This window comes from Emys orbicularis, chromosome 24 (assembly GCF_028017835.1).
Source record: "Emys orbicularis isolate rEmyOrb1 chromosome 24, rEmyOrb1.hap1, whole genome shotgun sequence".
Lineage (NCBI taxonomy): Eukaryota > Metazoa > Chordata > Testudines > Emydidae > Emys > Emys orbicularis.
Window position 1 is genome coordinate 10,596,794 of NC_088706.1, and position 25,825 is coordinate 10,622,618.

Here is a 25,825-nt window from a genome sequence, read left to right on the forward strand (position 1 = left end):
AGGATCTAGGCAGACGCTGTCCCTTCGGGCCGAGAGGGATTTCCTCACTGGAAGGGGGCGCTGGCTGGAACTCCAAGGGTCCCCCACTTTGCTCTTCTCTCCAGCTTCGCCGATGACCCCCCCGCTCCCTTCCAGGGGTTCTTTGGAAAATCACTGCTGTGGATATTTGTCCATGGGGCAGAGGTGGCGGGCTGGGACAGACGCCCGGCCGGCCGGTTCCCCCACGTCCAGCCACCTTTCAGTAAATGACCTCGTAAACCGTGGCCTTCTTGTCTCCCGAGCCGGTCACGATAAACTGGTCGTCGGTGGAGATGTCGCAGCTCAGGACCGAGGAGGATTCCTTTGACTGTAAGGAAGAGCGGGGAGAGGGGACATAGCAAACCAGCTCATTTATAAGGCCGTGGAGTGGTGCAGTGATTTATACCAGCTGGCCTTGAACTACTTAGCACGGCCTCCAGGGAGACACTAGGCTGCGCTAGTTTAGAGAGCCGATTGTTTGAGGATAACGGATTAAGACAAATTTACTACTGGGCTAAAAAAACTGGTCTCCTGCTGAGACGGCCTCTCCCGCTGCTGCCCCTGGTTTAACCCCTTGCTGGGACAAGCCACCCCCTTTGCTCACCTGGAAGATACTGGCTCCATAGGGCGTCCTCCAGGCATTCAGCAGATTGTCCTTCCCTGTGCTCACGAACCATTTACCTGCGGCAGAGTGTCAGCGCGTGAGCAGGACGGAGGGAGTGGGCAAGTCTAGCTCAGGCAAAGCGTGTGGCCCCGCCCCCAGGTGAGGCACAGGATAGCCCCAGGACAAAGAAGCAGGTGGGGGGAGGGAAAAATGTCTCCCCACCCCCTGCACGAAACCAGAGGCATGCACCAAAATTATACTCCAAAGCCAAATGAAGCGAAGGAAAAGGGATCGCTGTGACTCAGGCCGAGCAATCGGTGGATTGATGCCAGTGGAGATCCAGGTGAGGCACTCTCATGCTTCAGGGAGTACCAGGCTCGCTGCAAAGGGTCAGGAAGGAAGGCTCCTCTGCTTCCTCCTACCCCCACTGCAGAGCTGCCTAGGTGCACAGTGCAGAAGGGGCTGTTCGCCTTCCCCTAGGGGCTCAGACATGGGACTCTGCTGGCAAGAGGGTCCCAGAGCAGAGGGGATATGGGGCTGGGGCAGGATAGCTCCCTCCCACTGCAGGTGGGACAGTGGCATGGCTCCAGAGGCAGGACGTGGGCCTTCGCATGGAACCCTGGTATGAAGGGGTTCACAGCTCCGCTCAGCCCAGCCAGCCCACACAGCAGGTTACGAGCGACCGCGCGTCCCTACCGCAGGAGGCAAATTTGAGGGAGAGGACGCAGCTCTCGTGGAGGTGGAGCTGGTACTTGTCCGGCTTGGCCACGTGCAGGATCTCCACGTTGCTGCTCTCCATGCCGACGGCCAACCACTCCCCCGAGGGACAGTAACCCAGCGAGAAGATCTGGGGAGAAGGCAGAGTCAGGCCCCAGGAAACGGGTCCCTGCCCGGCTGGCTCTCTGGGGGAGGGGAGAGCGCAGCGCCTCCCCCCGCACCCGCTCGGGCTCTGCAGCGCCCCATCACCCACCTACCTGGGAGCTGAAATCGTGCTGCTGCAGCTGGCGCCCCTCCCGCAGGTCCCAGCACCGCACCGTGTTATCCAGCCCCCCCGTCCACAGCTTGGTGCCGTCGTTGGAGATATCGATGCAGCTGGCGCCGTCCGTGTGGCCCTGGAACTGCCTGGAGGGGAGAGCGCGGCCGTCAGGCACTGTCACCTGCTGCAGGTTCGGGTCCTGTGGCCAGGGGGCAGGCAGCACCTCCCCTCTCCAGCGCTAGCCAGCCGCACCGCATTGCAGCCTGGGAAGGCAAACCCCGGCGCTCACCTGACCAGAGTCTGGTTCTGCAGGTCCCACACCACGATGTTGCCGTCGCTGCAGCAGGAGAAGCAGACCTTGGCATCGGGGCTGATGGCCAGGGCGTAGCAGGCGGGCGCCGAGGAGGTCAGCTCCGCCTTGATGCGGGGGGTGGGCGCGGCCAGGTCCCAGATGGACAAGGTGCTGGCCTCCCCCCCCACGATGAGGCTGCGCCCGTCCGGGAGGAGCTTGCAGGAGCGGATGTAGTTGTCGCGGTTCTGGGGAAGGGAGAGGAGATGGAGCAGAGGGGTCAGCTATGGCCAGTCGCGGCCTCCCATGGGAGAAACCCAAGCGGATGGGCCCATGTGGGCGGTGGGAAGAGCCCTGCTGCCCACACTCTCTGGAGCTTGGCTTCCAGCAGCGAACACATGCGCCTGGGGGCCCAAGAGGGGGCCTTCACTTTATTAGCACGTGATTGTTAGTGCTTCATGCCCACAGCATCGGCTCTCCCCAGCAGCTGCTCGACAGACACGGCTGGTTCTGGCACATGAACAAGAGGAGCAACCATGCAAGAGCCTGTGGGATGGGGCTCCTGGCCAGGAGCAGATTAGTCAGGAGGGACACAGGCCCTTCTCCCAAGTGGGCAGGGCTAGTGGTCAGGACACTGGAGTAGACCTGGAGTCTATTCCCAGCTCTGCCACAGACTCCACATCTGACCTTGGTCAAGTCACTTAGCCTCAACATGCCTCAGTTTCCTCACCTGTAAAATGGTGACAGCAGCACTTCCCTGCCTCAAAGGTGGTCATAGATTTTTAAGGCCAGAATGGGCCACTATGTTCATCTAGTCTAGCCTCCTTCCTAACACAGAACAGAGAACCTTACCCAATAATTTATGTACTACCTACAATTACTAAAATACAGATTTCCCCTCTCCTGAGTTTCCAATGCAGCTTGACGTGATCATGACTCATCCGCTTCCTTGTTTATGCATCAGTATCGTCAAGGTCAGCACAACTCCGGGAAGAAGATTTGTTACCAGACTGCTGCCTTAAGGCCAGCAGGAAAAGATAGCTCTGGATTTTGTTGTTAGGGACATATTTGAAATCTAGTCAATGTTAAAAAGAGTTCCAGGTACTGTCCCCGATTCAGTGGCCCCGGAATCCCATTTTCCAGGATGTCTCTCTCTCTCATTAAACAAGGGAATAAAGACCCCACAAGCAAAAGCAGAAACTGACTACGGCCCATCCTGCAAACACTTATGCAAGTGCTTAGCTTTAAGCACATGTGTGAGTATTTGCAGGACCAGGGCCTCAAGGACTATATCCAGGGGAAAACAGTGAAACTGGTTACGCACATCGCTGGCAAAACAGACCGACTCATTTCCTGTCCGCAACAGTAATCAGTTCACCGTGTCCTTCTGACATCTCAGCAAGGGAATAGTGCAGCTACATTTTCATTCTCACCAGATCAGAATGAATCTGGACAGAGCTTTGAAAACCATGTGAACCCACCCCGATGCACAGGTCAAAGCTGGGCCGTGTGTGTGTGTACCATAGTTGTGTGTGTTCACACAACACTGGGCTTGTGTGTGTTCCTCAGTTGGGGTGCATGCTACTGAAGGATTTTTTGCCCTTTGTACATGCATAGAAGCTTTTATCTAAGGATGTGAGAGTGCTTTATAATACCACCCAGCCCTTTTCATCCACAGAGCTTAAAGCACTTGACAAAAGGTCAGTATCATCACCCGTTTTATAAATGGGGAAACCGAGGCATAGGGAGGCAGCGTGACTTGCCTGTGGTGACCCAGCAGGCTAGTGGCAGAGCACGGAACAGAACCCAGCCCCCTCCCCAAGACCCAATCCAGTGCACAACGCACTAAAGCCATGCTGCTTGATTCAAGGCCCAGCTCGCTAAGGAAGTAGGCTCAGTTATATTAGCCCCAATTTACAGATGGGTAAACTAAAGGCACAAACATCAAGTAATTTGTGCAAGGTTTAAAGGGAGGTGAAATTTGCGGGCGGGGTAAGACATGGAGCAGGGTTTAAATCTATGTCCATTAATTTTTTTTTAAACTGACTCACTGGGACACACAAATGCCTACACGCTACTGCCAGAGGATGAAATGCACGGACAGGGAGATACCAAGATATTCTGATTACGGGGGCCAGGGAAGCTCCTAGACAGAAATATCCAGGCTGCTACTAGCCACCAGTGGTCACAAAATCGAAGTACCAAGTGGCAAAGCTACTGAGCCCAAATCCTCTTTGTGGAGTTTCTACTGAATTAATGTCCTGTCTGAAACTGTCGCATTAGCCCAGTGGCCACGCCCCACCCCAAAGGCGGCAGCCAGAAGCGATGGGATGAGGGGGAATATTCAGGCAAATTTGCAGACAAACTTCCCATGTGTTTCTCTGGGTGGGAACTTTGCACCGAGGATCACTACACCTGCAGTTCACTGGGTCTCCGGGAGCACCTCCCTTACTCACCTCGGGGAGCTGCTTAAATTCAAGATGCCCATCGAAACGCTTCCCTAAACCGGACACATCCATGTGCTCGCCATCTGCACCCACAAACACTGGAGGCTGCACCCAGCCCAGCAGGGTCTGTCCCCCTCGAGGCTGCAGTGGAATTCCGAGGACATAAAGAACCGAGACGCCAAACTGGGTCAGACCAATGGTCCATTTAACCCAGTACCAGAGCGTCAGGGGAGCATGTCCAGAACAGGACAGCTGGAGTGATCCACCCCGGTCTTCCCCTCCTGGCCGTCAGAGGTTTAGGGCTGACCCGAGCACGGGGTTGTATCCCTGGCCATCTTGGCCAATAGCCATTGATGGCCCTAACCTCCATGAACTTAACCGGGTTCAAAAAAGAACTAGATATTTGGCCAGAACAACATCCCCTGGCAGTGAGTTCCACAGGTTGATTGTGCATTGCACTTCCTTCCATTTGTATTAAACCTGCTGCCTACTAATTCCATCAGGTGACTCCTGGGTTGTGTGTGTTATGTGAAGGGGTAAACAACACTTCTCCAAATCACTTTCTCTACACCAGTCATGATTTTATAGATCTCTCTCATATCCCCTTTTTAAACCGACTAATCCATTTCTGCTTCTCTTGCTCTGCCTTCCAACCCTTGCCCTTACCAGGCAGTCCAGCTGCGCCACGGGCGTCTTGGTCCCAGGCTGCCCCACGTCCCACACCTTCACGCAGCCCTTGCCCCCCGTGTAGACGTGCCGGGTGGAGTTGCTGATGGTGACGGCGCAAACCACCTCGCCGTGGGTCAGGGTGTGGAGCTGGCGGGCGTGCCGGGGGATGCCGGTGCCGATGAGGGCGTCGGGAGGGAAGGGGACCGGCTGCATCTGCCCGTCGGCGCTCACGTGGAAGGAGTAGGCGCTGGAGGGGGGAGGGAAGCATCAGCAAGACCCAGTCCCCTGTGCAAACTGGGTCCGGTTCTCCCTCCACTCCCAGAGAGCACGTCACAGTAATAAAAGCCCAGCATCAAACCCAACGCCTCCTCGAAGCCGGGGGGGGCTGGGGGTGATGTAAAGGGAAGGAGCCTGCTCAGAGCCCGCTCAGCATCAGCAGCGGGATCTGCCTTGCCATCCAATGCCAGGGCGATGCCCAACATGGAGAGGTGGCACACAAGGGGAACCCCCACCCCACCCCAGCTGGCAGCCCCCCACCAGAGGGGTCTCCCCCGCCCTGGCGTGTGCAGCACTTACGGTTTGCCCGAGGTCCCCGCCTGCATGCCGGCCGACAGCCCCGGGACACGCATGTGGCAGTGCGGGTCATAGCCGACCTAGCCAAGCAGAGAAGAGAATTCCCTTCAGCCACCCGCAGGAGGAGGAGGCCGGCCACCGTCCCGCCACCCCGCCGGCGCACTCACCAGAGGGGAGCGGCCGTAGCCGGCGGCTCCCACGGCCGCCGCTGCCCCGTTGAGCTGTGAGGACACCAGGTGCAGCCCCGCGTAGGCCCCAGCCCCGGCCATGTCGCCGTTGACGGAGGGGTGCGCCATGCCGAAGGCGGCCGGGTAGGAGCTCTGCATGGCCAGCGGGTTCCTCAGGCCCAGAGCTGGGAAAGGAGAAAGTCATAGGGATAGAGGAGCAGCAGCAGCCAGGACCCGGGGATGGGAGGGAGGAGCTCAGGGCCAAACCAAGCTATGGCGTGAACAGGCCCAACCGCATTGCGGTGTCTGGAGCAGCATCCGCTGGCCACACACGGGGCTAGGCACGAGCATGGCCTTGCTCGACGCCCGCTCTAGCCCAAGGGAGAGCGGAGCCACCAGCCAGGGGTTGCTCTGGCCACCTGCCGCAGAGAACGGTCCCGCCAGCTTCCGCCACCACCGTCTACAGGGGGCACAGAGAGCTGGCTCTCGCCGCCACACCTGTGCATCTCGACACCGAGCGACTCCCAGGTCAGTCCTGCTTCCCGACGGCCGGATCTGCTGATGCCGCTGGCTTTGAAGCCCTGCCTTTGGCAGGGAGGCGGCATCCCGCCAGGGGTGCGCGTGAGGTCGTTCGCGGATCCTTCCGCTGGGCGTCAGGCGTGGGCTCGCTCAAGCGCCCCCTGCGCCCGGCAGGGCAGGCACCGTGCTCGAGGGGCACGGACAGGGGAGCTGCCTTGCTGACCGTCGGGCAGCTGGCTCTGCCTTCGGCTGCTCCCCTCATTCAGCCCTCGCGCCCAGCAAGGCTCCAGCCCCGGCTCTAGGGCCGCCCCATGGCTTTGGGAGCTGATTGCTGGGTACCTGGAGCCAAGGTCTCATTCTCCCAGGACAAGGCCTCTTAGAGCCACCGGACTGGATATTGCAGAGGTGGAGGAGGCGGCCCCATCACACCACTCCACCCTAGCTGGGGTGCCCTGTCCCAGCAGCCTGGCCAGGCTCCAGGTTAGCCAGGAACGGCCCGTGGTGCCACCTCTCAAGACACGGGAAGCATCAGACTGGGGTCTAGTCCCCTGCACCAGGGCAGGGGCAGAGACGGCAGCGCAGGCAGCCAAAGCCCAGTCTCCTGGGTCACCACAACAGGTTGATTTGCATCCAAGTGCTGAGTGACTGCGTCTCGCTGCACCCTGCCCCACGGCCACTGTAACCTCCGTCCCCATCCCCAGCCTCCCGCTACCTAACGAATCCACCGAGGGCTTTGCCGCCCCCGGGCGGAACTGCTGGGTGGCGCTGCTGCTGCTGGAGCCTGGCACCGTGGCGTCTCCTTGGGAAGTCGGGGTGCTGGACTTCAAACCGGGAGTTGCGACTTTCTCCACCTGCAAAGGAGAGAGTCGGACTCAAACTCAGCCGCAGCAGCAGCCTGGAAATCCCCCGCCCCCACGGGTGCCGCCTTCAGCCAGGGCTTTTCTGGGCACCGCGGGCTCCAAACCCCTCCCACCCACAGCGCTGCAGCCCCCAGCTCCAAACTGGCAGCCATCCAAGCCTCTGATTTACTGCCTGGTTGGGAGCAGAGAGCCCAGCCTGGCTTCCCCCCCGGAGCCCGGGCCCCAAACACCGCTGTGAAATCGGGATGCTCCCTTGGGCACGAGAAGGGGGAGACGGAGGGCTCTGTAGGGCGCTTGGAAGCTGGTAAGCGGCACTTGGCAGCAGGCCAGCTACATCCATGCCCCCCATGCACAGGGGTTAGCACAGGAGCCTGGGGCCGTGGGGAGAAGGACCCTGCGACAGGCCAGCAAACCCACCTCACCCAGGGCAGAGGCCGCTGCCAGAGGCCGTCGCTAGGACGGTGGCTGCACGAGACGCCCAGGAAACACGGTCGTCCTCTCTCCCCCTGGAGCGGGCAGCCTGCATCTGCCCTTGCAATGCCCTGCGTGGCTGGTGGGGTGGACTCCTCTCCAGCAGAGCTCTCCTAGCCCCCCAGCACTGGCGGGCTGCACACGGGGCTGGCGAGAGGCGGAACAGCCCCGCTCACGCCAGCAGGGGCACGAACCGCTCCGCTAGCCCGAGGCAGAGCGACCCAGCACGTTGCGCTGAGGATGCGGGCAACTCCTCCGAGCCAAGCCCGGCGTTTGCTCCTGCTGGCAATCGGTGAGGCGGCCACGTGGCGCTGCTTTTACATGGTCACTTCCTGACCGTAATGCCCTGCCCTCTCCCGCCCCCCCGGAGAGAAGGGGCAGCCCGTTTCATAGCCCTGACGTCTGAGCAAAGCCGGAGCAGCTGTGCCCAGGACACGTCTGCGTTGCAAGGGGGGCAGCCCGCGTGGGCACACTGGGGTTGCGCTAGCTCGCTAAACGGAGCGGAGGAGCTGCAGCAGCACAGAGGGCAGCGGGGTCCGTGCCTAGGGGCCCGGGCAGGACTGTGCCACTACAGCCACGCTGCTATCGCTAGCCCGCTCAGAGCTAGCCCGGATACACCGACGCGTGCTGCCCTCGCCCCTTGGAGGCCCCAATTCTGATCTCGCTCCCCCCCCGTGGGAAACGGAGGCCAGGACGAAACCCGCAGGGCGGCACCAATGTGAGATCAGACTCCGGCTCAGCCTGGCCCTCCCTTTTCGCGACGAGGGGAGCGTGCTTCCTCCCCACACCCTACTGCTCCCTGGATAGCAGGAAACCAGTGAACCCCACCAAACACAGCCCCCCCCCACACACACACCGTGGGCTGGTCCTTGCTCCGCGATGGGGAGGTGCTGCTGGACGAGGCCATGGAGGTGGGACTGAGCGGTACAGCCTCCTTCCGCTGCAACGGGACCTTGTCCACCCCGTTCTCGCGGGAGGAGTACGAGTGGACGCTGTGCGGGGAGGAGGGGTCCTGTGGGACAGAGCGAGATTGACCGGCCTCAGGTGGGGGGCTCTGGCTGCTGACGGGTACAGGAGCCAGGCACCTCCCACAAAGCCAGCAGGGAACTCCATACAACAGCCAGAGGCAGGGTGAGCTAGCGGTTAGAGCAGGGCTGGGCCTCTGAACTCCTGGGTTCTGTTCCCAGCTCCGGGAAGGAGGGGGCCTCGCAGGTTAGAGCAGGGGGAAGAACTAGTCCAGACTCCTGGGTGCTCGTCCCAGCTCTCCGGGTCTAGCGATTCGAGCAGGACTCCTGGGTTCCACTTCCCACCTCGGCTACACAGTAGTGCGACCTTAACCTCTGAGGGCCAGTTTTGTCTTCAGTAACAGGGCCAGGCCCAGCCACAAGGAAGGTCTAGAGCCCACCAGACTGAGCCGCAGCCCATCTAAACGCCGAACCGAGCCAAGGCATGTTCCCGAGCACTGACCTCATCCACCACCAGGTTGTCCTCGCTCTTGTCCGCATCGCTGCCCTGAAACGCAGAGAGAGGCGCGTTCACACCCAGCAGCCGGCACGGCCCCGTGCACAGGGCGCTGCCCGGCTGGAGATGGGAACCAACGGGTCACGGCACCGCTTAGGCAGCGTCCCATGGAGGCCTGCTCACAGCTCGGCACACGCAAACCCAGCCTAGAAAAAGGAGCAGTAGAGGGGAGAGGCCCCCCACTACCTCCTCTGCCCCCCGTCCCGGGAACACGCCCCCACACCAGCAGCTGCAAAGAACCACTCACGTAGTCCGTGACGAAGTCCTTCTCCTCAGCCTTCCTCTTCTTGCTGTTGCTCAGGTACTCCGAGATGGCTCGCACCCGCTCCCCGTTGGGCAGCACCAGGGAGCTCTGGGGAACGAGATGAGGAGCAGCTGTGTTACGAAGCTGAGACAGCAGGCCCCGGCTTAACTCCCCCCGCGCTCCCAGCAGGATGGACAGGGATAACGGCAGAGCCCCCTACCCTCCACCCCATGGTGCACAGGAGACGTTCCCACGAGGCCACTGCCTTAGGACAGCTGGACTCTGCTCTGCCCACGGGTCACCTAAGCCACTTACCCCTCCCCTGGCTGCATCTCTCGAGCAGCACGGGATGAACTGAAGCGCCGTTCGCCTCCCCCACTCAGCAATGGGGGCAGAGCGTAAAGCCGGAAGGGGGATCCGGCCAGGAGGCGAGCTCCTGACTCCGGGGCGTGCGCCTGCCCAGGGCGGCGTGCGCCTCTAGACCCAGCTGCCGGGCAGTCGACAGGCCCTCCCCCACCGGGACGCGGCTCCTCCAGACCAAGCTTGGGTCCCAGCTCCAGTTCCCAGCAGAAAGCGGGGTGGGGGTGGGGGCAGGGGCAAGAGACTGGGTCAGAAAGACACAGGAGTGAGCTGAGCTCCATGGCCCCCAGGGCTCCGCTGACAGCTTGCGGCCACAGCCCCCCCGCCCCCCGGTTCCCACTAGCCAGGAGGCTGGGGCCCCAGACGTTTGCGCAGGGCAGCAGAGCAGGCTGGCTGTGGGGACGCACACAGCAAGCTTTGCAATCTGGGAGATATCCCCCGCCCCCGGATGTGGGTACTCCCAAGCCTGCTGGACCAAAGGTCGCCCTCTTTCCCCTACTGCCAGGTCTCCGGGCACCCCCTGATTGGTGGGTAACAGGCTGCATTCCAGGAGTGGCTCCACTTCACCAGCTAGAACCCACAGCTCTGCCCTCAACCCCAGGTCACGGTGCCCCAGGCTTTGGCCGTCCCGGACTCGGGCACCTGGCAAGCCAGCTGCTCCTGCCACCCCAGCTCCATCCTGCATCTACAAGGCAGCTGCAGAGATCTAGGCTGGAAAGGTTCCCACTGGCAAGTCCCTGTCTGCTCTGTGTCAGCCAGGGGGACACCTAGGGATGCGCTGGCAGAGAAAGGAAGCCGCTCCCCGACTCCGATGTTAGCAGGAGCTAGGATTCCTGGCTTCCACCCCTTGTGTGACATCCCCCTGCCTCAGTTTCCCCATTACTAAACCAGGCATAAGCTTCACCGGCCGCCCACGCACCACGGGCTGCTGTGGATCCAACACAGCCCTGGCATCAGAAGGCCGGTACCAGACCAACTGGAGTCAATGGGAACTGCACCCGTGGGGCTCAGCTGGGGCCCTACTCTCTGCACAGGGCATTGAGAGCTGCAGAAGGGGGGGCGGGGAGCAGGGGTGGCAGGCGAAGGAAGAGGGAGATGAACCCAGCAGCCCACGATGGGGAAAGTCTGGATTGGCAGGGCCGGGCGGGCACAGAGGGAGGGCTGCCAGGGTCACAAGCTGCAGCAGCGTCAGCCCGAACAGGAAGATTTTGCCCAGCTCTAGCCCTAGACAAAGGGTGCGGACCCCACCCCCCAAAACTGCATTCCAAGGGGTGCGCCGCTTCCAGCCCCCATGGCGAGCTAGAGGGTGGGTTCATGCGAAGCCCCCTCTTCCCCCCATACGGGGGTGCCATGCACGGCCTCCCTCCCTGGGCAACACAGAAGGGGGGGGGGGGGGACGACAGGAAAGAGATTCAATCCACCATGACCTTGGCCGCCTGGCTGCCTGCCAGCTCCTTACCAGCTGCACGCAGCGAGGATGCTGCTTGAGGTTGTAACCCCTCTTCCGCCAGACCCACAACCTCCTCCCCAGCCCCGACAGGAGGGAACCTTCCCCCCCACGGCTAAAAGGAAGCTTTTAAAGCCCCCCCCTCCCCAACCCAATCTCTCTGGCCAAAGCCTTTCGCAGCTGGAAGGAAACAATAAGCGGAGGAGGAGGAGGAGTACTTACGGGACCCAGGTCTCGCTCTGTCTCCATGGCAACACGGATCAGCAGCAGGGCAAGAAAGGAAGAGAGAAGAGGGTGCTGCTTTCATCTCCGAGGCGCCCCCCCCCCAGCATGCACATGCTGTCCTGCCCCCCGCCCTTATTCCTTTCACAGGGAGGCAGCGTCTGCTGCCACCCACCTCTGCAGCTTGTGGACAGGACAGGCTGCTAAGCTGGTCCCCGAGACCGGCCCGGCATGTTACTGGGGCGCATGGCGTGGGAGGGGGGTCAGCTCCTTGCTGGGAGCATACCCTGCGCCCTGCACCGCAGTGTCCACCCTGGGGCAGAGCCCTCCGCCCCAAACCCAAGTGCTCGTTGCACCCCCTGCTAGCGGCTGGGGAGTTCCCCCAGTACGTGGCTCCAGGCGGAGGAGCCAGGCTGCTGCCTGAAATTGGCTGGAAAAGGCCCTCGCTGTAAGAGACCCCCTGCTGGCAAGGACCTAAGGGAAACTCAAACCCCCTCCCCACCATCCAGCCTCTACCCAGAGGGCCAGATCCACCAATGCCCCCACCCCACCGATGCCCCGCCCCATGCCCAGTCGTGCTCAGTTATGACCGAGGCTGAATCTCTACCGTTTCCACCCGCAGCACTTCGCCCTGTCCAATCGCTAACCCCAGTGCAAGAGAGCAGGGTGCCCAGAGAGTCTGAGAACAGCCTTTACGCTCCGGCCAAGGCTGGCCGGGATGGGGCTTAACCCCAGGGCTCAACTCCAGGGCTCTGCTCCCCCTTGCCAGCCGTACCTCAGGCTCCCTACTCTCTCTGGAGTTCACCATCTCGACAACTGGGCAGTCAGGGTCAAGTTTCCCTGCTCTCCCAACCCCCTACACCCCAGCCCTACCTCTGTGCTCACTGTCGTGAAGTCCCCTGTCGTCCTTCGGGAGGAGCTGGCCCTGAGCTCCCAGGGCCCCGGACAGAGCCAGCAGCCCAGAAGCTCCACCGATGCTGGGCTGCATGCCGGAGGGATGAGAGGTCAGCGGGATGGGAGGGGCGTGGTGGGACAGGTGCTGCGCCTGGAGCTGATGCTGTGGAGAAAGAGCGCGGAAGGCCGGGCGGATGAGACGCCAGCGCCTGAGAAGAGGCGTCTGCTTTTCCCCACCCTGCCCTCAAGGGCCAGGCCAGCCTCGCTGACTCAAGGCTGAGACCCCGTGCAAGCCACGATCTCCAAGAAGTTCACTCCATCTGGGAAGGAACCAGAGGTCGCTGCCCGACAGCGGTCAGACGGCAGGCTGTCCGGGGCCCAGAGGAAGTTTGCCTGGCCACTGCCGCCCATGTGGTACCTGCACTACGGACAGAGGACGTCAGTCTCCAGAGCTCTCAGTCCAGCCCCTGGCACCGGCGCTACATCCGCTTTAAGAAATAAAGGGAGAGGTCAGAACTACAGCGGCGGAAGGACATGAGTCTGGGCCTTCCCTGAAGAGGGCTCCCAGGTAACATCCCAGACAGGGTAACCAAAGTAACCTGCTTGCCTCCGCCGCAGCTGTCTTGGCTTCCCCCGGCCACCTAAGATATCACAAGCCAGGAGCCAGGCTGGGCTAGCAGCGCAATTCACCATACACAACAATCCTCTGGTTCAGCCAACCACCACTTTCCCCTTTCCTTGGTCACAAGTGAGTTTTGGATGGCTACTGTTGGGAAGATGGTGGCAAAAAAAAAAAATCTCTTCCCAATAGGGCCACTTGTCAATTTCGCTTGCAAACCAAAAAATAAACCCCAAGCCCATCCCTTTCTCCAGCTGAGTCCCTAACAGCCCTTTATAAAGTCAATTATGATCCACTTTGCATTCTGCACACTTGACTTTCTACATTTCTCTCTGTGGGGCCAGAGGAGTCGGTTTCCCTCTTGTTTAGAGTCCTGTTTCATTTGCATTCTTAGGGCTGAAACACCCAGGTGGCAAACTACAGCAGGGAAAAGTCTCTGTTTACACTACCACAGAAAGCTGGTCAGAGAAGCACCTTGCTTGGCGTTCCTTTTTTATAAGAACGTTGTGGGGGTATTTGATTTTTTAAAAAAAATCAATATGGAGTATGAATCTGGAGTCACAATATAGCTTGATTGTGTCCTCTCAACCAAAAATAGGCATGGAAGGGTCAGATTTTTGTTGGTAAATGTTATTGTCACAATATACACACACATTTTCGATTAGTATTGCTGGAAACACAAACAGGCCAAGTAAGAAAAATGCTCCTTGTGAACTCAGTGTTTGATTTAAGCGTTTTTCCATTTGTATATTTTGACACGTGAGGGGATGTTGGTCGTTTGTGTTTTAATGGTTATAAAGCTTTAACTTTTTGATTCTCGGCATCTACTGCCAATAAGTAAGTATTGGCTATTCTATCCATAATTTCCCACAATGGTGAAAATGTAAACATACGTAAAAAAAGGAAAAAATGCTTTAAAAGAATTGATATTATTCATCAAAATGATATATAAAAATATTGAACTGAATTCTGCCAAGCCTTACTAAGAAGCGGTGATGTCTGTGGCTAAGTAACCCCACACAGACATACCAGCCCACAGAATCCTCGGCACCCAAATCTATTGAGCAGCAGCAGTAGTAAAATAAATACACACATCAATTATCCAGCCCTGCCATGATCCAGCTCCATCATTTTTAATGTATTCCTCCTAAGCAGCGCTCCTCTGCCCCACCAAGGTATGCAAGCGCTAATACTCTTAGATCCTCATTTGGGAGAGCCTCTTCTCCCCACCCCCTCTTCTCCTGCATCATTTGTCCTGCTTCTGTCACATCCAGGTCTCTAAGCCTCCAACTCTCAGCTGCGTTCAGCCTTCCCATCACAGCTTGTAAGAGCCAAGCTGCCAGCCCTCCCCGCCACAAGGATCCATAACGCTTCCTCGGCTTCTGTGCCGCACACTGGCCTCCGCGAACGCCACGTTTTGTTCCAGACGCTCTGCTCGGCGTCTCATGTCCCCAATCCTTGGCATGCCGTGCCAAATCCAATTACCCTGTTCCATTATCGTTTTCACGTCCCTACGTTTAAAGGCTCTCATAATCTGCTCATTAAGTGCGGCTATGGAGCAAGTTGTCACCGCTCCTTTATTGGGCCCCGCTTCCTTCCTCGGGTTTTATTTCTGCCAGTGTCTCACATGCTTCCCCTCCGCTCTCGGCCCCAGGGCGGGATTATGCTTCCCTTATCCTCCCACCACTCAGTACAAAATCCCCCCCAAAGTCCCCGAGAGGGCTGGCTGCGTGTCCCCATCCATCCACCTGGCTGACAACTGGCCTGACACAGAGACAGCCATCCCAGCTCCCCCGGACACACAGTCGCCAATTTTCAAGGGGGCTCGTCTCCACGCTCGTCACCCCATGTCCCTGACCAACAGGGCCGGCTCCAGGCACTTGCTTGCCAAGCGGGTGCTTGGGGCGGCCACTCTGGAGAGGGGCGGCACGTCCAGCTATTCGGCAGCAATTCGGCGGATGGTCCCTCACGCCCGCTCGGAGCAAAGGACCTCCCGCCGAGTTGCCGCCGCAGATCGCGATCGCGGCTTTTTTTTTTTGTGGCACCGCTTGGGGCGGCAAAAACCCTGGAGCCGGCCCTGCTGAGCAATAGCTCTTCTCCGGCCTTCGACACCTCACACGGTCCCCCACGGCCAAGAAGGGGGCAGCCCAAACTTAAGACAATTCTAGGGTCCGCGCCCGGTGGGGACTGAACAGGGTTGGGTTAACGCACTAGCCCGTCCGTACTGGAGAGGGGGCGGTTGACACTCAGAGGGCATTTCCAGGGAATCTTTGGAGGCACGCGTTTCGCTGGCATCTCAGGAAGACGAAGAGAAAGGACCCTGCCCTCCAGTGAACGGCGCCGACCACCCCCATCCTGCGTGCATGGTGCATCTCGCTGGCAGAACACAGGTGTGGAGGACCTATGGGGTACCTACAGCACCGGTCCTTTAAAAAACAACATCCCCCCCCTCCCCGCCCAGGGTTCCCTGGAACTAGGAGACTCCGCTCCCCAGGGGGGCAGGGCAAATTTTAAAGGGCCAGGAACCTCAATAAAGCAGCTTAGGATTCTAAGTTAGGGAAGCTGCTTCCCACCTTGCTGTTAGATGCCAGAGCTAGTGGAGTGCTCCCCTCCCCCGTCCTCCCACTGAGCTCATTATGGGATAGAAGTCAGGCATCAGCTGAGGTCCCAGACAGCAGCCTCTCCGGCTAAAGTAGGACAATCCCCTCTCGGATGCTCCAAGCTGTGGGAGAGGCACTCCCCGGTGCCGAGAGAGCCCGCTACTGGGGGACATGGACCCCACCTCGGATGGGCCAAGAGCCCCTCCCCACGGCCCCGGGCGGGCAGGAGACCGAGTTAAACCCCGGGAGGGGCGGTACACACTGTGGCCAGCAGTGGGGGACGGTCCACATACCCCGATTGCCGCGTTCAACTCTGCCATAGTCACCTGCTTGGCTCGCTCCACTGCCTGGACCACTTGCTGCTGATGCTGGGAGGAGACAAAAAAAATCCTCTGGTCACCTTTAAAAAGGCAGGGAAAGGAAATGGCATGACCTGACCCTCCCCCACCCGCAGGCGGAGGTGCCTGGCTTGCCCAGAGGTTGAGAATACAGCCTGGGATGTTCCAAGCCGTGGCTGGAGCCAGGCCCGGCCAGGCAGCCTGTACGAGCCCACGCACCCCCTGCCCACAGAGGCAACAGGTCCACCTCACCTCCTGGGACAGGAATGGGATGAGCTGGGCACAGATGACGTTGAGCCGCTTGGCGATCTCCGTCTGGAAGGAGAAGACACGCAAACGTTAGCGGCACCTTTGAGCTGCTCCTGTTGCACTTCTGTTCCCCCACAGGCTCGGGCCCCTGGGCAGGGCTCACCACGGCGTGCAGAGACCTTCAAGAAACACCCCCCACTTTCCTGCCAAGGGCTGCCCGTTGGCCTAGCCTCCAAGCCAAGAGTGATCCAGAGCTAGGAGACGCTGTGCCCATTAGAGAGCCCAGGAGGAGGAGCACAAACCCGTGTCCTGACCCTATTCTAATGCAGGGGTTACCTTCCGCCTCTAGAATCCCACTGCAGCCATCCCACTTAAGCCCTGTTGTGCACCATCGAAAGCTTCGAGCGTGTCACGTGTAGATCCCCTCACTGCCAATGCAGAACGGCTGGTGCTAAGCAGTTACCATGTCCCATCCCAGATTTGGCTGCATTGCAAACCGAATTATACACAGATGGGTTTCCCAGCGCCAATGACCCCCCACACACACACACACCCCTCCGTCTCTCCCCTCCCCGGAGAGGTAGGTAGGTATCACCCCTGTTTACTGAGGGCAAAACAGAGAGTGCAGAGCAGGACCGTGACTGGCTCACACGATCACTGTGACAGAGCTGCAAATAGAACCCCAGAGTTCTAGCCCCCCACGTCCCTCCACGTCCTCTCCTGCTGTCAATGTGCATGCGTGACGCCCCACGCTCCCCATTTAGCGTTACGGGGGAGGTGAGGGGGGCAGCTTATGCAGCCACCACTCGGTGCAGCAGAAGCCAGTGCCACGTGTGGATTCTCCCGCTCAGTGGAGCAAGCGGAGAGCCACGAGCCGGACAAGTGTGCAGGTTGCCGGGGCTCGTTTCCTCCTCGGAGAGCTCCCTGGGAAAGGGGGAGTCTTGGGGGAGGCAGGCCGTCAGCTCTCTGGGGCAGGGCCCGTTTGTGCAATGCCTGGCGCAGAGGGGAGCTGTTCCAGAACCGGGGCTCCCGGATGCTGCTGCAAGCCAAATACACACTAGTTCCCACCCCTGGCGGAAAGAGGACTAATGCTCCCCTATTCCTGTGCATCCCCCCCACCACCATCCCCTGGTAGCAGATACTGCCACTCCCCAGAAGCCACTGACACTTCAAAGCCCGTCTGGACGGAGAATGTGACGCCCAAGCAAGCTCTTCATTCATTGCTGCGTCCACGGCCCCCCAGGGTAAGAGAGACACTTATCTGCTTAATACCCAGCTCTGCCCCCTCCCTTGATAGCCACTCTCTGTCCTGCGGGCTCCTTCCAACCCAGGCCCTCCAGACCCAGCAGGAGTCCTGCCGCCCAGCTACAATGAATGGGGGAAGGCAGAGGAACCCCACCCTGAAAGGGCACCGTGTGATCCAGAGAGCACCTGGAGGGGACGGGGGGGGGGAGGGGTCCTTACGCCACTCAGCTTCCCTGGGAAACCAAGCAACAGTAACCCCTGGAGAGGTGAGGAACAGAGCCCCCTGCACCCCAAGGCTGATCCAAGCCAGTCCCTGCAGACTCAGCCTGCTCCATGTTCAGCGCTCCTCCGGCCTCGGCAGCTCTCCGTGCACGGGGCGGGAAGCCCACTGCATCTCAGAAGCCAGACCCGAGCATCCAGACCAGGTGCTGACATGCCTGCTATGTCCCACCCCAGAGAAAGCTTCCCCCAGACCCTCAGTGCAACCATCTCCCCATGACGGACAGCTAATGAGCCATGCAACACAATTTCGGTGATAGCATCCTGCCCCCTCCCCACCAACCTCCCCCTCAATGTCCTGTCAAGATGCCCACCCCCAAACGTCTCCTCTCCCCACCAGAAATAGTTCTCCAGCCCTGCCGAGTGCTAATTGATGCTCTCGGTGGTTTGCCAGGAAGCCCTGGAGAGGTGCTCTCATTACAGCTGCTGTTTTTCTGCAACACTTGAGTGCCACAAGCAATCAGAAGGCCTGAACGCAGGAAGAGAGCAAGGGAGGGAGAGGAAAAGAGGTGGAGAGAGGACAGCACTGCACTTCAATCAATGCCCCGAGCTACCAAGCTGGGCAAGGCCAGACAAAGACTCCCACGCCAACGTTCCAGCTTCGAGCAGCTGAAGAAAGCAGTGAATTAAAGAGACAGGGATCCCCTCAAACGCAGGGGGGGAAGCCTGGCTGGGGTGACCCTCACAGCCCCCACCCCACGAATCAGCTGGGGGGAGGGAATTCCAACTGAGGAACCCCTTCCTGGGGCTGGTTCATTCACGCTGCCCTGAGGCCTCTCTCTAGCACGACCCAGCTGTGGGGGAAGGGAAGGGCACCTGACACCCCAACTCTCACCAGCTTTGGGCCCCAAGCAGCTCTGCTCTTCCCAACGCTGGAGTGAAGGCAGCTGCTTCTAAGAAGCCACTATAGGCAGGGCGGGAGGCAAGCAGCCTCTGGATTTGCCTCCCAAATCAAGAGATTTGCAGGGCCCTGGTGGGGGCATATGCCCGAGAAAATGACCCACTACAGCCCACTCAGAGCACACCGGGCAGGATTTGAGCAGACAGAGAAGAGAACATCAGACCCACCCACAGGGGGCCAGAAAAGGGTCCCCACATCTGCAGCCATCGCACACGGGACGCGCCCATGGGAGTCATATGGGCCCGAAGAGATGCTCGGTACCTCTCCCTTTATCGCTATCTAATGGGGTGACCCTCATTCGAGCCACGTGCCGAGGGGGGCTACCGGAGATCAGTCAGAGGCTGTGCAGCCTAGCAGATAGGGCACCGGATTGGGAGTCAGGCCAGCGACCTGGGAAAGTCACCTCCATTTAGACTGCTCTTCTGGGGAGGGCCTTTGTGTGTCTGTCCAGCATCTAGCACAGTGCAGCCCAGATCTCAGCTGGAGCCTGTAAATCTAATGATCCCGTCCTAGATCTCGCTCTCTCACCCACGAAAAACAAAGCCAAGAGCCATGTGCTCTCTGCATTTCCCCCCCCCCAGCACCAAAAAGGAAACAGCCACTCCCCTCCCCTGATACACACTAGCCCCCAGAAAAAAAAAATTGGCAGCAGGTAGTTTCTGGGAAGGATTTAGCCATCTCCTGGGGCCAGCAGTGATGGATTCTCCTTCCTAATGCACTGATGGGCAGCCAGCTCCTCAGGGAACGCTGCCTCCAATTCGCTCGCGCTCGTTAATGTGCAATTTACTGGCACTTTAACGCTCTCAGCATGAAAAATGATCATGCTGTTTTCAGGGCTTTTTCTCCCCCCCCCAAATCTCCTTCGCTCGCTATTTTGGGTAGAAAAGTCCAAATCCAGGCAGATTTGAGGGTTTTTCCTGGTACAAATAACATGCCAAAAATATCATCTCGCCGGGATCTGCCTGCAGCTTCTCCCGCCTGGACCACGGCAGGGTTTATAGTGCTACACGGAGCAGCCATTAAAAGAAAATCCAGCTTCTCCAGCCGCAGTGCAATGACTCCCCTGTTGAATGCTTAGGGACCAGGGCTTCCTTCCCAGTCCGGGAGCCGGCCAGAGAGAAGAAAGCCATTCCAACAGAGCTTGGCCCGCTCACCTCCCAGCCTCTTCAAAGCTCTGACACAAGAAAGCGGCGCACTCCAGAGTCACACGACACGAGGGAGAAACCAGGCAGCCTGGGGAGAAGTGACAGGGCTTAACTAGAGCGTCGCGCCCGGTACTGAAGAGCGGCCAGGGTTAAAAGGGATTGGACGGGTCAGTTGAGAGCTGGCGGGATACAGAGCCTTTTGACCGGGTCGCCGGTTCGAAGTCAGCCAGAGGGCAGCAGCGGCGGAGAATCCCGGCACGCGATGGCGACGCCAGAAGAAGCGGATCGCCTTCGTCTCGTTCCGAACGGACGCCTGTAGCCATCACAGCTGCCCCATAGCAGCCGCCGGCTGGAGACAACGGGGTTTTGGGATCCTTCTCTGAGCTTATTGAGAGCAGGGCGGGCGACCCGGCTCAGCGAGACGTGCGTTGGGTGGACTCTTCCTTGGCCGGACCATTCAGACGCTTGTCCTTTTTATTAACGAGACTCCTTATTGAGCATTAAGTTAACGACGCGCTCTTTATGCCAGCAGCTAGCGGCGTGCGATAAAGCAAAATAAAATAGGGCTTGTGCGGGTTGGCAGAGGCAGCGGGCCGGGGGGGTGGGAGCAGGCAGGGGGCCCGGGGCATTAGGTTGCCTGCTGGGGGGGCGGGGTGGGAACAGGGACAAGACCCAGACTAAGGCTCCACTTGCGACGACGAGCCAGCCGTGCAAAGGAGAGGTCCCATCTCCCCGCAGCACCGATAACCTGCGGCCTTCGGCGCGGGCAGCTCCCATTTCTCACACGAGGGCCATTGGCTGTCAGAGCGCAGACTTACGGGCCCTCGTTAAAAGTGCAGACAGCACGCTGGCAGGCGGCCAGCGGCACCTGGAATCGGCAGTAAATACTGCTGTCTGCGCGGCGCTGCGAGCGAGCAGCCAGATGAAATGGGGGGGGGGGGGCGCAGAGAGCAGAGCTGTGTCCGTTTCCCTTCGGCTCTCAGTCTCCTACTCCGGGGGGGGGGAGGGAGGGGAGAGGGGGTTGTGCTTCCCTTAGTCCCTGGCTTTACCAGGTGGCCTTTTCCTTCTGCTGGGAAGGCAGCAGAGAAGCAGGCCGGCTACGCAAAACCAGGGGGCAGGGCAGCCGTCAGTGCAACCTGGAGCTAAGGATACCCCACCACATCCCCCAGTGCTCCTGAGGTGAGGGGGGGGGACAGACCAATCTTGGCTGCAGCCGGGTCTCCAAACCAAACGCGACCCTGGCACGAAGCTGCCAAGAGACACCCCCCCCCCCCCCCGTGCAACAGCTGGCCGGGCGGGACGTGAGTCCACCGGGCTGGGGGGACGAGGCGGAAGGGATGTGCCTGGCAAAGGCACACGCTGCCAGACTCCTATGCAGCCTCTTTAAAAATAGATGAGAAGAAACCTTCTGTCTCAGAGCAGCTGGTAACCCAGTGTGCAGTGCAGCGGGGGGAGGGGGAGAAAAGCCTGACGGCTTCCGAGGCCCTGGAGTCCCCTCCCCACACCCACCTCAGCTCCCGCGCGGGCTCCCTGATACAGAAGCCATGTGGCCACTGCGGGTGGCAGGGCAGATCTGGCAGCAATGGGAGAAGATCCAACACTTGGCCCTTCCTGGGCATCACAGGGCCTCAGGCCACTTGCCAGGTCCCCAGGCAACCCCGGCGTAGTCGCTCAACGGAGCTCACCAAGAGGCTGGTAACGAATTATCTGGCAGCTTCCACCCCGGCTCGCAGAGCCCAGTTATCACCCGTCTTCCATTCATTGGCTGAGTGCCCAAGGGCTGCCTGGCTTAGCTCAGGGGGTCCCACGGCACCAGGTCCCCGGACTGGACAAGCGGGACAGCAGCGAATGTCAAAGCCCGCCTCCCACAAGTGTTTGAGCGCGCAGGCCTGAAGCCCATCTTCCCCGCATGCTCGCTGAGCTTCCCCAGCACCGGGCAAAGGCTCACAGGAAGCCCCTGCCGCCGGGGCGCACGAAGACCACCTCTGTCGGCCAGAACTATCCCCGTATTGCAGGGGGGAGGTGACACTGAGGGACCACCCCAATGGCACTAGGCAAGTCAGTAGCAGAGCTGGAAATGGAATCCTCCACTCTAAGTCCGCAATAGTGGCTCTTGTCTTTTTCCATAGTGGGGGGCTGCCCCCCCCCCATGTAACATGGGAAAGGCATGGTGGAACCCACGCCCCAAGCTGTGTTTTGCATAAGGAGAAAAGCGACAGGGTTGGGTTTATCTGGGACGGGGATGGGCTACGAAGCAGGAAGCAAAGGTGAGCCCACCAGGGGCTACCACAGACAGCTGGCAGGAAGACCAGGCATGCCAGAGACTCACCTGTTTGTGCATTTCGATGTTCAGGCCATAGGACATTTCATAGTACTGCAAGGGAAAGAACACGGCGTCACTAAGGGAGATGCAAGGCTAACGGGCAAACCACCCACTGCAAAGTCCTCTCCAGCACAGGCGTGCGAGGTCAGCCTGACCCCGAGTTCCTGCATTATCGGGACGTGCAGGGATCAGAAGATACTGCCCCAAATCTCTCTGCCAGGAGCGGGGCGAGCTCTCCCCCACACCCCACCCCATGGAACAGAGAAACAATACAGCAACCAGGACGGTCTTCTTCAAACACAGGCCCCACGTTCTAGGCAATTTCTCTTCCAGCAGAGAGGGGAGAGATGGAAAAGGGAAACTAACGAGCAGATTCCAACCCCTTCCCCTCCCAACTCCAGGAATAAGAGCAGAGATAGGGCTGTACCTGCCTGTCAATTCCCTCCCCTCCCCGCACAGCTTGGGGCCCAGTAAATCATCAGACCAGCGCTCCCTCCCACCCTCTCCGGCAGCAATAACATGCCGCTGAAAGCCACCAAGGCAGAGCTCAGCCGCACTCATCTCATGAGTGAGCTCACCCAGCCAGATCTCTGGGGGCAGGCGCAGCAGCCCAAATATAAACCGGGAGCCAAGGGAACCCAACCCGGTTGGTCTTTCGCTCGCTCCGAACGCTGGGAAAGGGGAGCGCCACCCCGCACCCCGCTCACCATGACATAATGTCGCTGGATTTCTGTTTTTTCTGTTGCCAGTTTTTCACATTCTAACTTCAAGCTGTAAAAATAAAGAGTGAGAGAGAGACCCCCACCCTCATCCACCACCCCCCACCAAGAGAACAAGGATTAGTCGGCGGCACAGAAGCATAAAGCTTGCGTTTAAGACTCATGCAAAACTTTGGTCTGCCAACCCCTAGCCCAGAAAAAAAGAGCCACTGGGCAGAATCCATTCAGTCCCATCTGCCAAGAGGTAGGGAACTGGAAAAGGGGGTTGGGGGGGGGGGGGGGGATTCAGGCAGGCGCACAGGAAGGTATGTGTGTCATGGGCTTCCGTGCTCCAAGGAAACAGGTTGCAGGAAGTTTGAATGTTCTCTCATCTGCTTTCCAAATGTAGCAAGCTACAGAGCAGGGGCCGGGGAAGGGGGTGCATTTAGGATTGCTTAGACTGGCAAGAGAACAGGCAGGAATCTGGACCCAGATTACCAGACACGCAGGGGGAAAGCCCAAGCCCACGTTGGGATAGAGCCGAAAGCACAGGAGCTGAGCAGCGCTGCCCAAGAAGAGCGTTTCAAGGAACCAAGGTGGCTTCTTACACTCTTGCTGCACGTATGGCTCAGTGCCCGTGCCAACCTGGCGTGCCACTTCCCACCCACCTAGACCTAATGCCCAGCGTGGAGATAGAGGAGCGTTTTGTTGCCAGCTCAGTTAAAGTGGCACCGCTTCTCGCTGGTGCGGTGGGGCTTGGCAGCGCGTTACCTGTGGTATTGGTTTTGCAGGAACTGGAATTCCTCCTTGATCCGGTCCAAGGTCTCCGGGTAGGTCAGTTTCAGGGACTGAGGGGTCGTGGAAACCGTGCTGGCAGCTGCCGAAGCCACGGCGGGTGCCTGGAGATGAGCCTACGGCGGAGGGCATGGAAGGAAGAGGGCAGTCACCGCAACGTGGCCGTGCTATTCACGCAGCCTGCAAGAACCAGGCTCTTGGGAGGGGGGACAACGACTGCAGAAGCCCCAGTCCCAATTCCTGGAGCCACCAGCCCCACACCTGGCTCTGTCACAAGGGAGAGACAGACAGCAAGGCACTCGCGGGAAGGGGACAGCTGAAGGAGAATGGACACAAAGGAAATCAGCTCCTCGAAGGGCGAGCCTTTGCCACCTTTGGTCCCAGCTTGACAGCCAGGGACTAATAGCCAAGCTGGAGAACACCCGCCCTAAGACGAACGCAGGACGTACCGTCGGAGGGGTATAAAACCAAGCTCCGGCTAAGCCCTCGCGCGTACGCAGAAATTGCGCCAGTTTGAAGCTGATTTAGCTAAATCAGCGCAACCCTCCTGTGCAAACGCTGGTCATTCAGTTTATCTTAGATCCTCTTCCTAAGAGAAACCGGAATAAGAGCGTCCACACCGCCTTTCGCACCGGTTTAAATTCACACTTTAAGCTATACCAGCAAGGGACTCTCACGCAAAGGCAGAAGCACAGATACTTGCAACAACCGCTTCCTCCCTCTCCTAGGTGGGGCAATCCAGACAGAGCGGCCTGCAGGGATGCGGGTCAAGGAACAGCCCAATGCTGCTCCACACAGGGCCGTGGGAACGGAGTCTAACCGGGGCACTCACCGGGGGGCGGTTTTGGGGGAACATCTTTGGAGTGAAGCAGGCCTGCAATCCCAGCCTTATCTCACTCCACCACTCCTGTCACGGGATCCTCTCTCAGGGCCCAGGCCCAAGGAAGCCGGCCAGCTCCAGCACGGCTACGGACTCTGAAAGAGACAGGGACAGTCACGTTCCAGCCAAGGAAACTCAAAGGAGGAGAATCCTCTTCATTCCTTCCCTGCCAAACCCCCGCTACCACCAGTCCTACTACAGCCGGCCACAGAGCCATTGCTTCTCATCTTCCCCCATCCCGTGGGAGAAGGTGAGATCCAACCAAGAAATGCTTCTTAAATTTCAACAGGAAGGTCTCTGCCTTACACACCCCTTCTCCATGCATCCCAGTACAGCAGTGACCCTCAGCCAGAGGTCCCTTCCTCAGCCCCCAACAAATATCTCACCCAAAGTTTGAATCTAGGCCCCATTGGCCCATTATTCAACACGCCCACACTCATTCAGACACGAACTCTCAGGATCCAGCTCACCCTGATCTAAATTCCAACTCCACCAACCCAGATGCTCCTCGCCCAGCTCTGTCATTAAGAACCCACCTGCCACCCTGCACCCCAAGCACCTGGCTGGCCCCCATCACTGAAATAGCTAGGCCCACCGGGCACAGCTCCCGTGGTTCCCTATGCATCCCCTAAGCGCCTATGTCCCATCTACGCACCTCGCCTGCAAGCGCCCCTGCCAGCCCTGCGCAGGGGAGGAACTCAACCCTCTTTATGTGGGTAAGGCCCTTGACACGGACTGCAGGGCACTCCCCAGCAACGCCTCTCCCTAGCCCAGATCCACGCAACACCGCCACGCGCATATGTCCATGCACGGCCATGGGCAGGCAAGGAATACACCCCCCATCCTTGCAGGCTCCCCTGCTCCTAAAGCAAAAACCCAGCAACCCCATCCAGTGATGCCCCAGGCATCCTCCCTCTAGTGCCCCCTCCATGGCTCCCCTAGACGATATTCCCCACTTACGGCCACGGCAGAAAAAGCTCTTCACCAAACATCCTGCCCTGTACCCCAGAAAGCTCACTGGCGAGCCAGCAAGCACCCCCTCCCTTGCACCTCCAAAGAGTGGCCCCTCCCTCGCCCCCCCAGCTGCTCCCGCCCCCAAGTGCCCCCAACTCTGTCTCCTGCCCCCCTGAGAACGTGCCCCAACTGCCCCCATCCTTTGCCCCCCCCCAGCAAGTGCCCCCACTCACCAGCTCCCCCCCACCTCCATCCAAACAATGGGCCCTGCCCCTCCGCAGCAGGTAGAGCCCGGCGGGCAGGGAGCGGCGCCCGCAGCCCAGCTCCCGCCCCCGGGGGACTCACCGGGCGGCTGCACCCAGCGCGGAGGGGGCGGCCGGAGTCGGGGGCTGCCCGCGCGCTCGCTCCCGGCCGGCCTCGGCCCCGCCGCGGCGGCAGCAGCAGCAGCTTTGCGGGGGGAGCGCGATCAATGAACTAGCGCCAGCTCCACGTGGGGCCTGGCTCGTGCGGGCAATCGC

General features: G+C 59.6%; 1 protein-coding gene across 3 annotated transcripts; it reads right to left on the reverse strand.

The window, feature by feature from the left end:
• Positions 1-238: 238 nt before the first annotated feature.
• On the reverse strand, positions 239-24,329 carry LOC135894207 (transducin-like enhancer protein 1). 3 transcript variants are annotated; one of them, XM_065422261.1, is made up of 22 exons: positions 24,306-24,329; positions 23,450-23,589; positions 22,688-22,751; positions 21,987-22,031; positions 16,091-16,153; positions 15,790-15,868; positions 14,949-14,965; positions 13,350-13,358; positions 12,261-12,444; positions 11,388-11,404; positions 9,362-9,466; positions 9,061-9,105; positions 8,450-8,605; positions 6,975-7,113; positions 5,744-5,928; positions 5,580-5,656; positions 5,001-5,250; positions 1,888-2,135; positions 1,597-1,744; positions 1,319-1,469; positions 623-699; positions 239-346 (listed from the first exon to the last, which is right to left on the reverse strand). In XM_065422261.1, exons 1-22 carry the CDS (start codon positions 24,327-24,329, stop codon positions 239-241), a joined length of 2,331 nt encoding a protein of 776 aa, XP_065278333.1. The 3 variants fall into 3 exon arrangements, with proteins under 3 accessions (XP_065278333.1, XP_065278334.1, XP_065278336.1); XM_065422262.1 differs by lacking the exons at positions 13,350-13,358; positions 14,949-14,965 and having other exon boundaries at positions 15,794-15,868; XM_065422264.1 differs by lacking the exons at positions 11,388-11,404; positions 13,350-13,358; positions 14,949-14,965; positions 24,306-24,329 and adding an exon at positions 10,446-10,462 and having other exon boundaries at positions 15,794-15,868; positions 23,450-23,526.
• Positions 24,330-25,825: the final 1,496 nt, after the last annotated feature.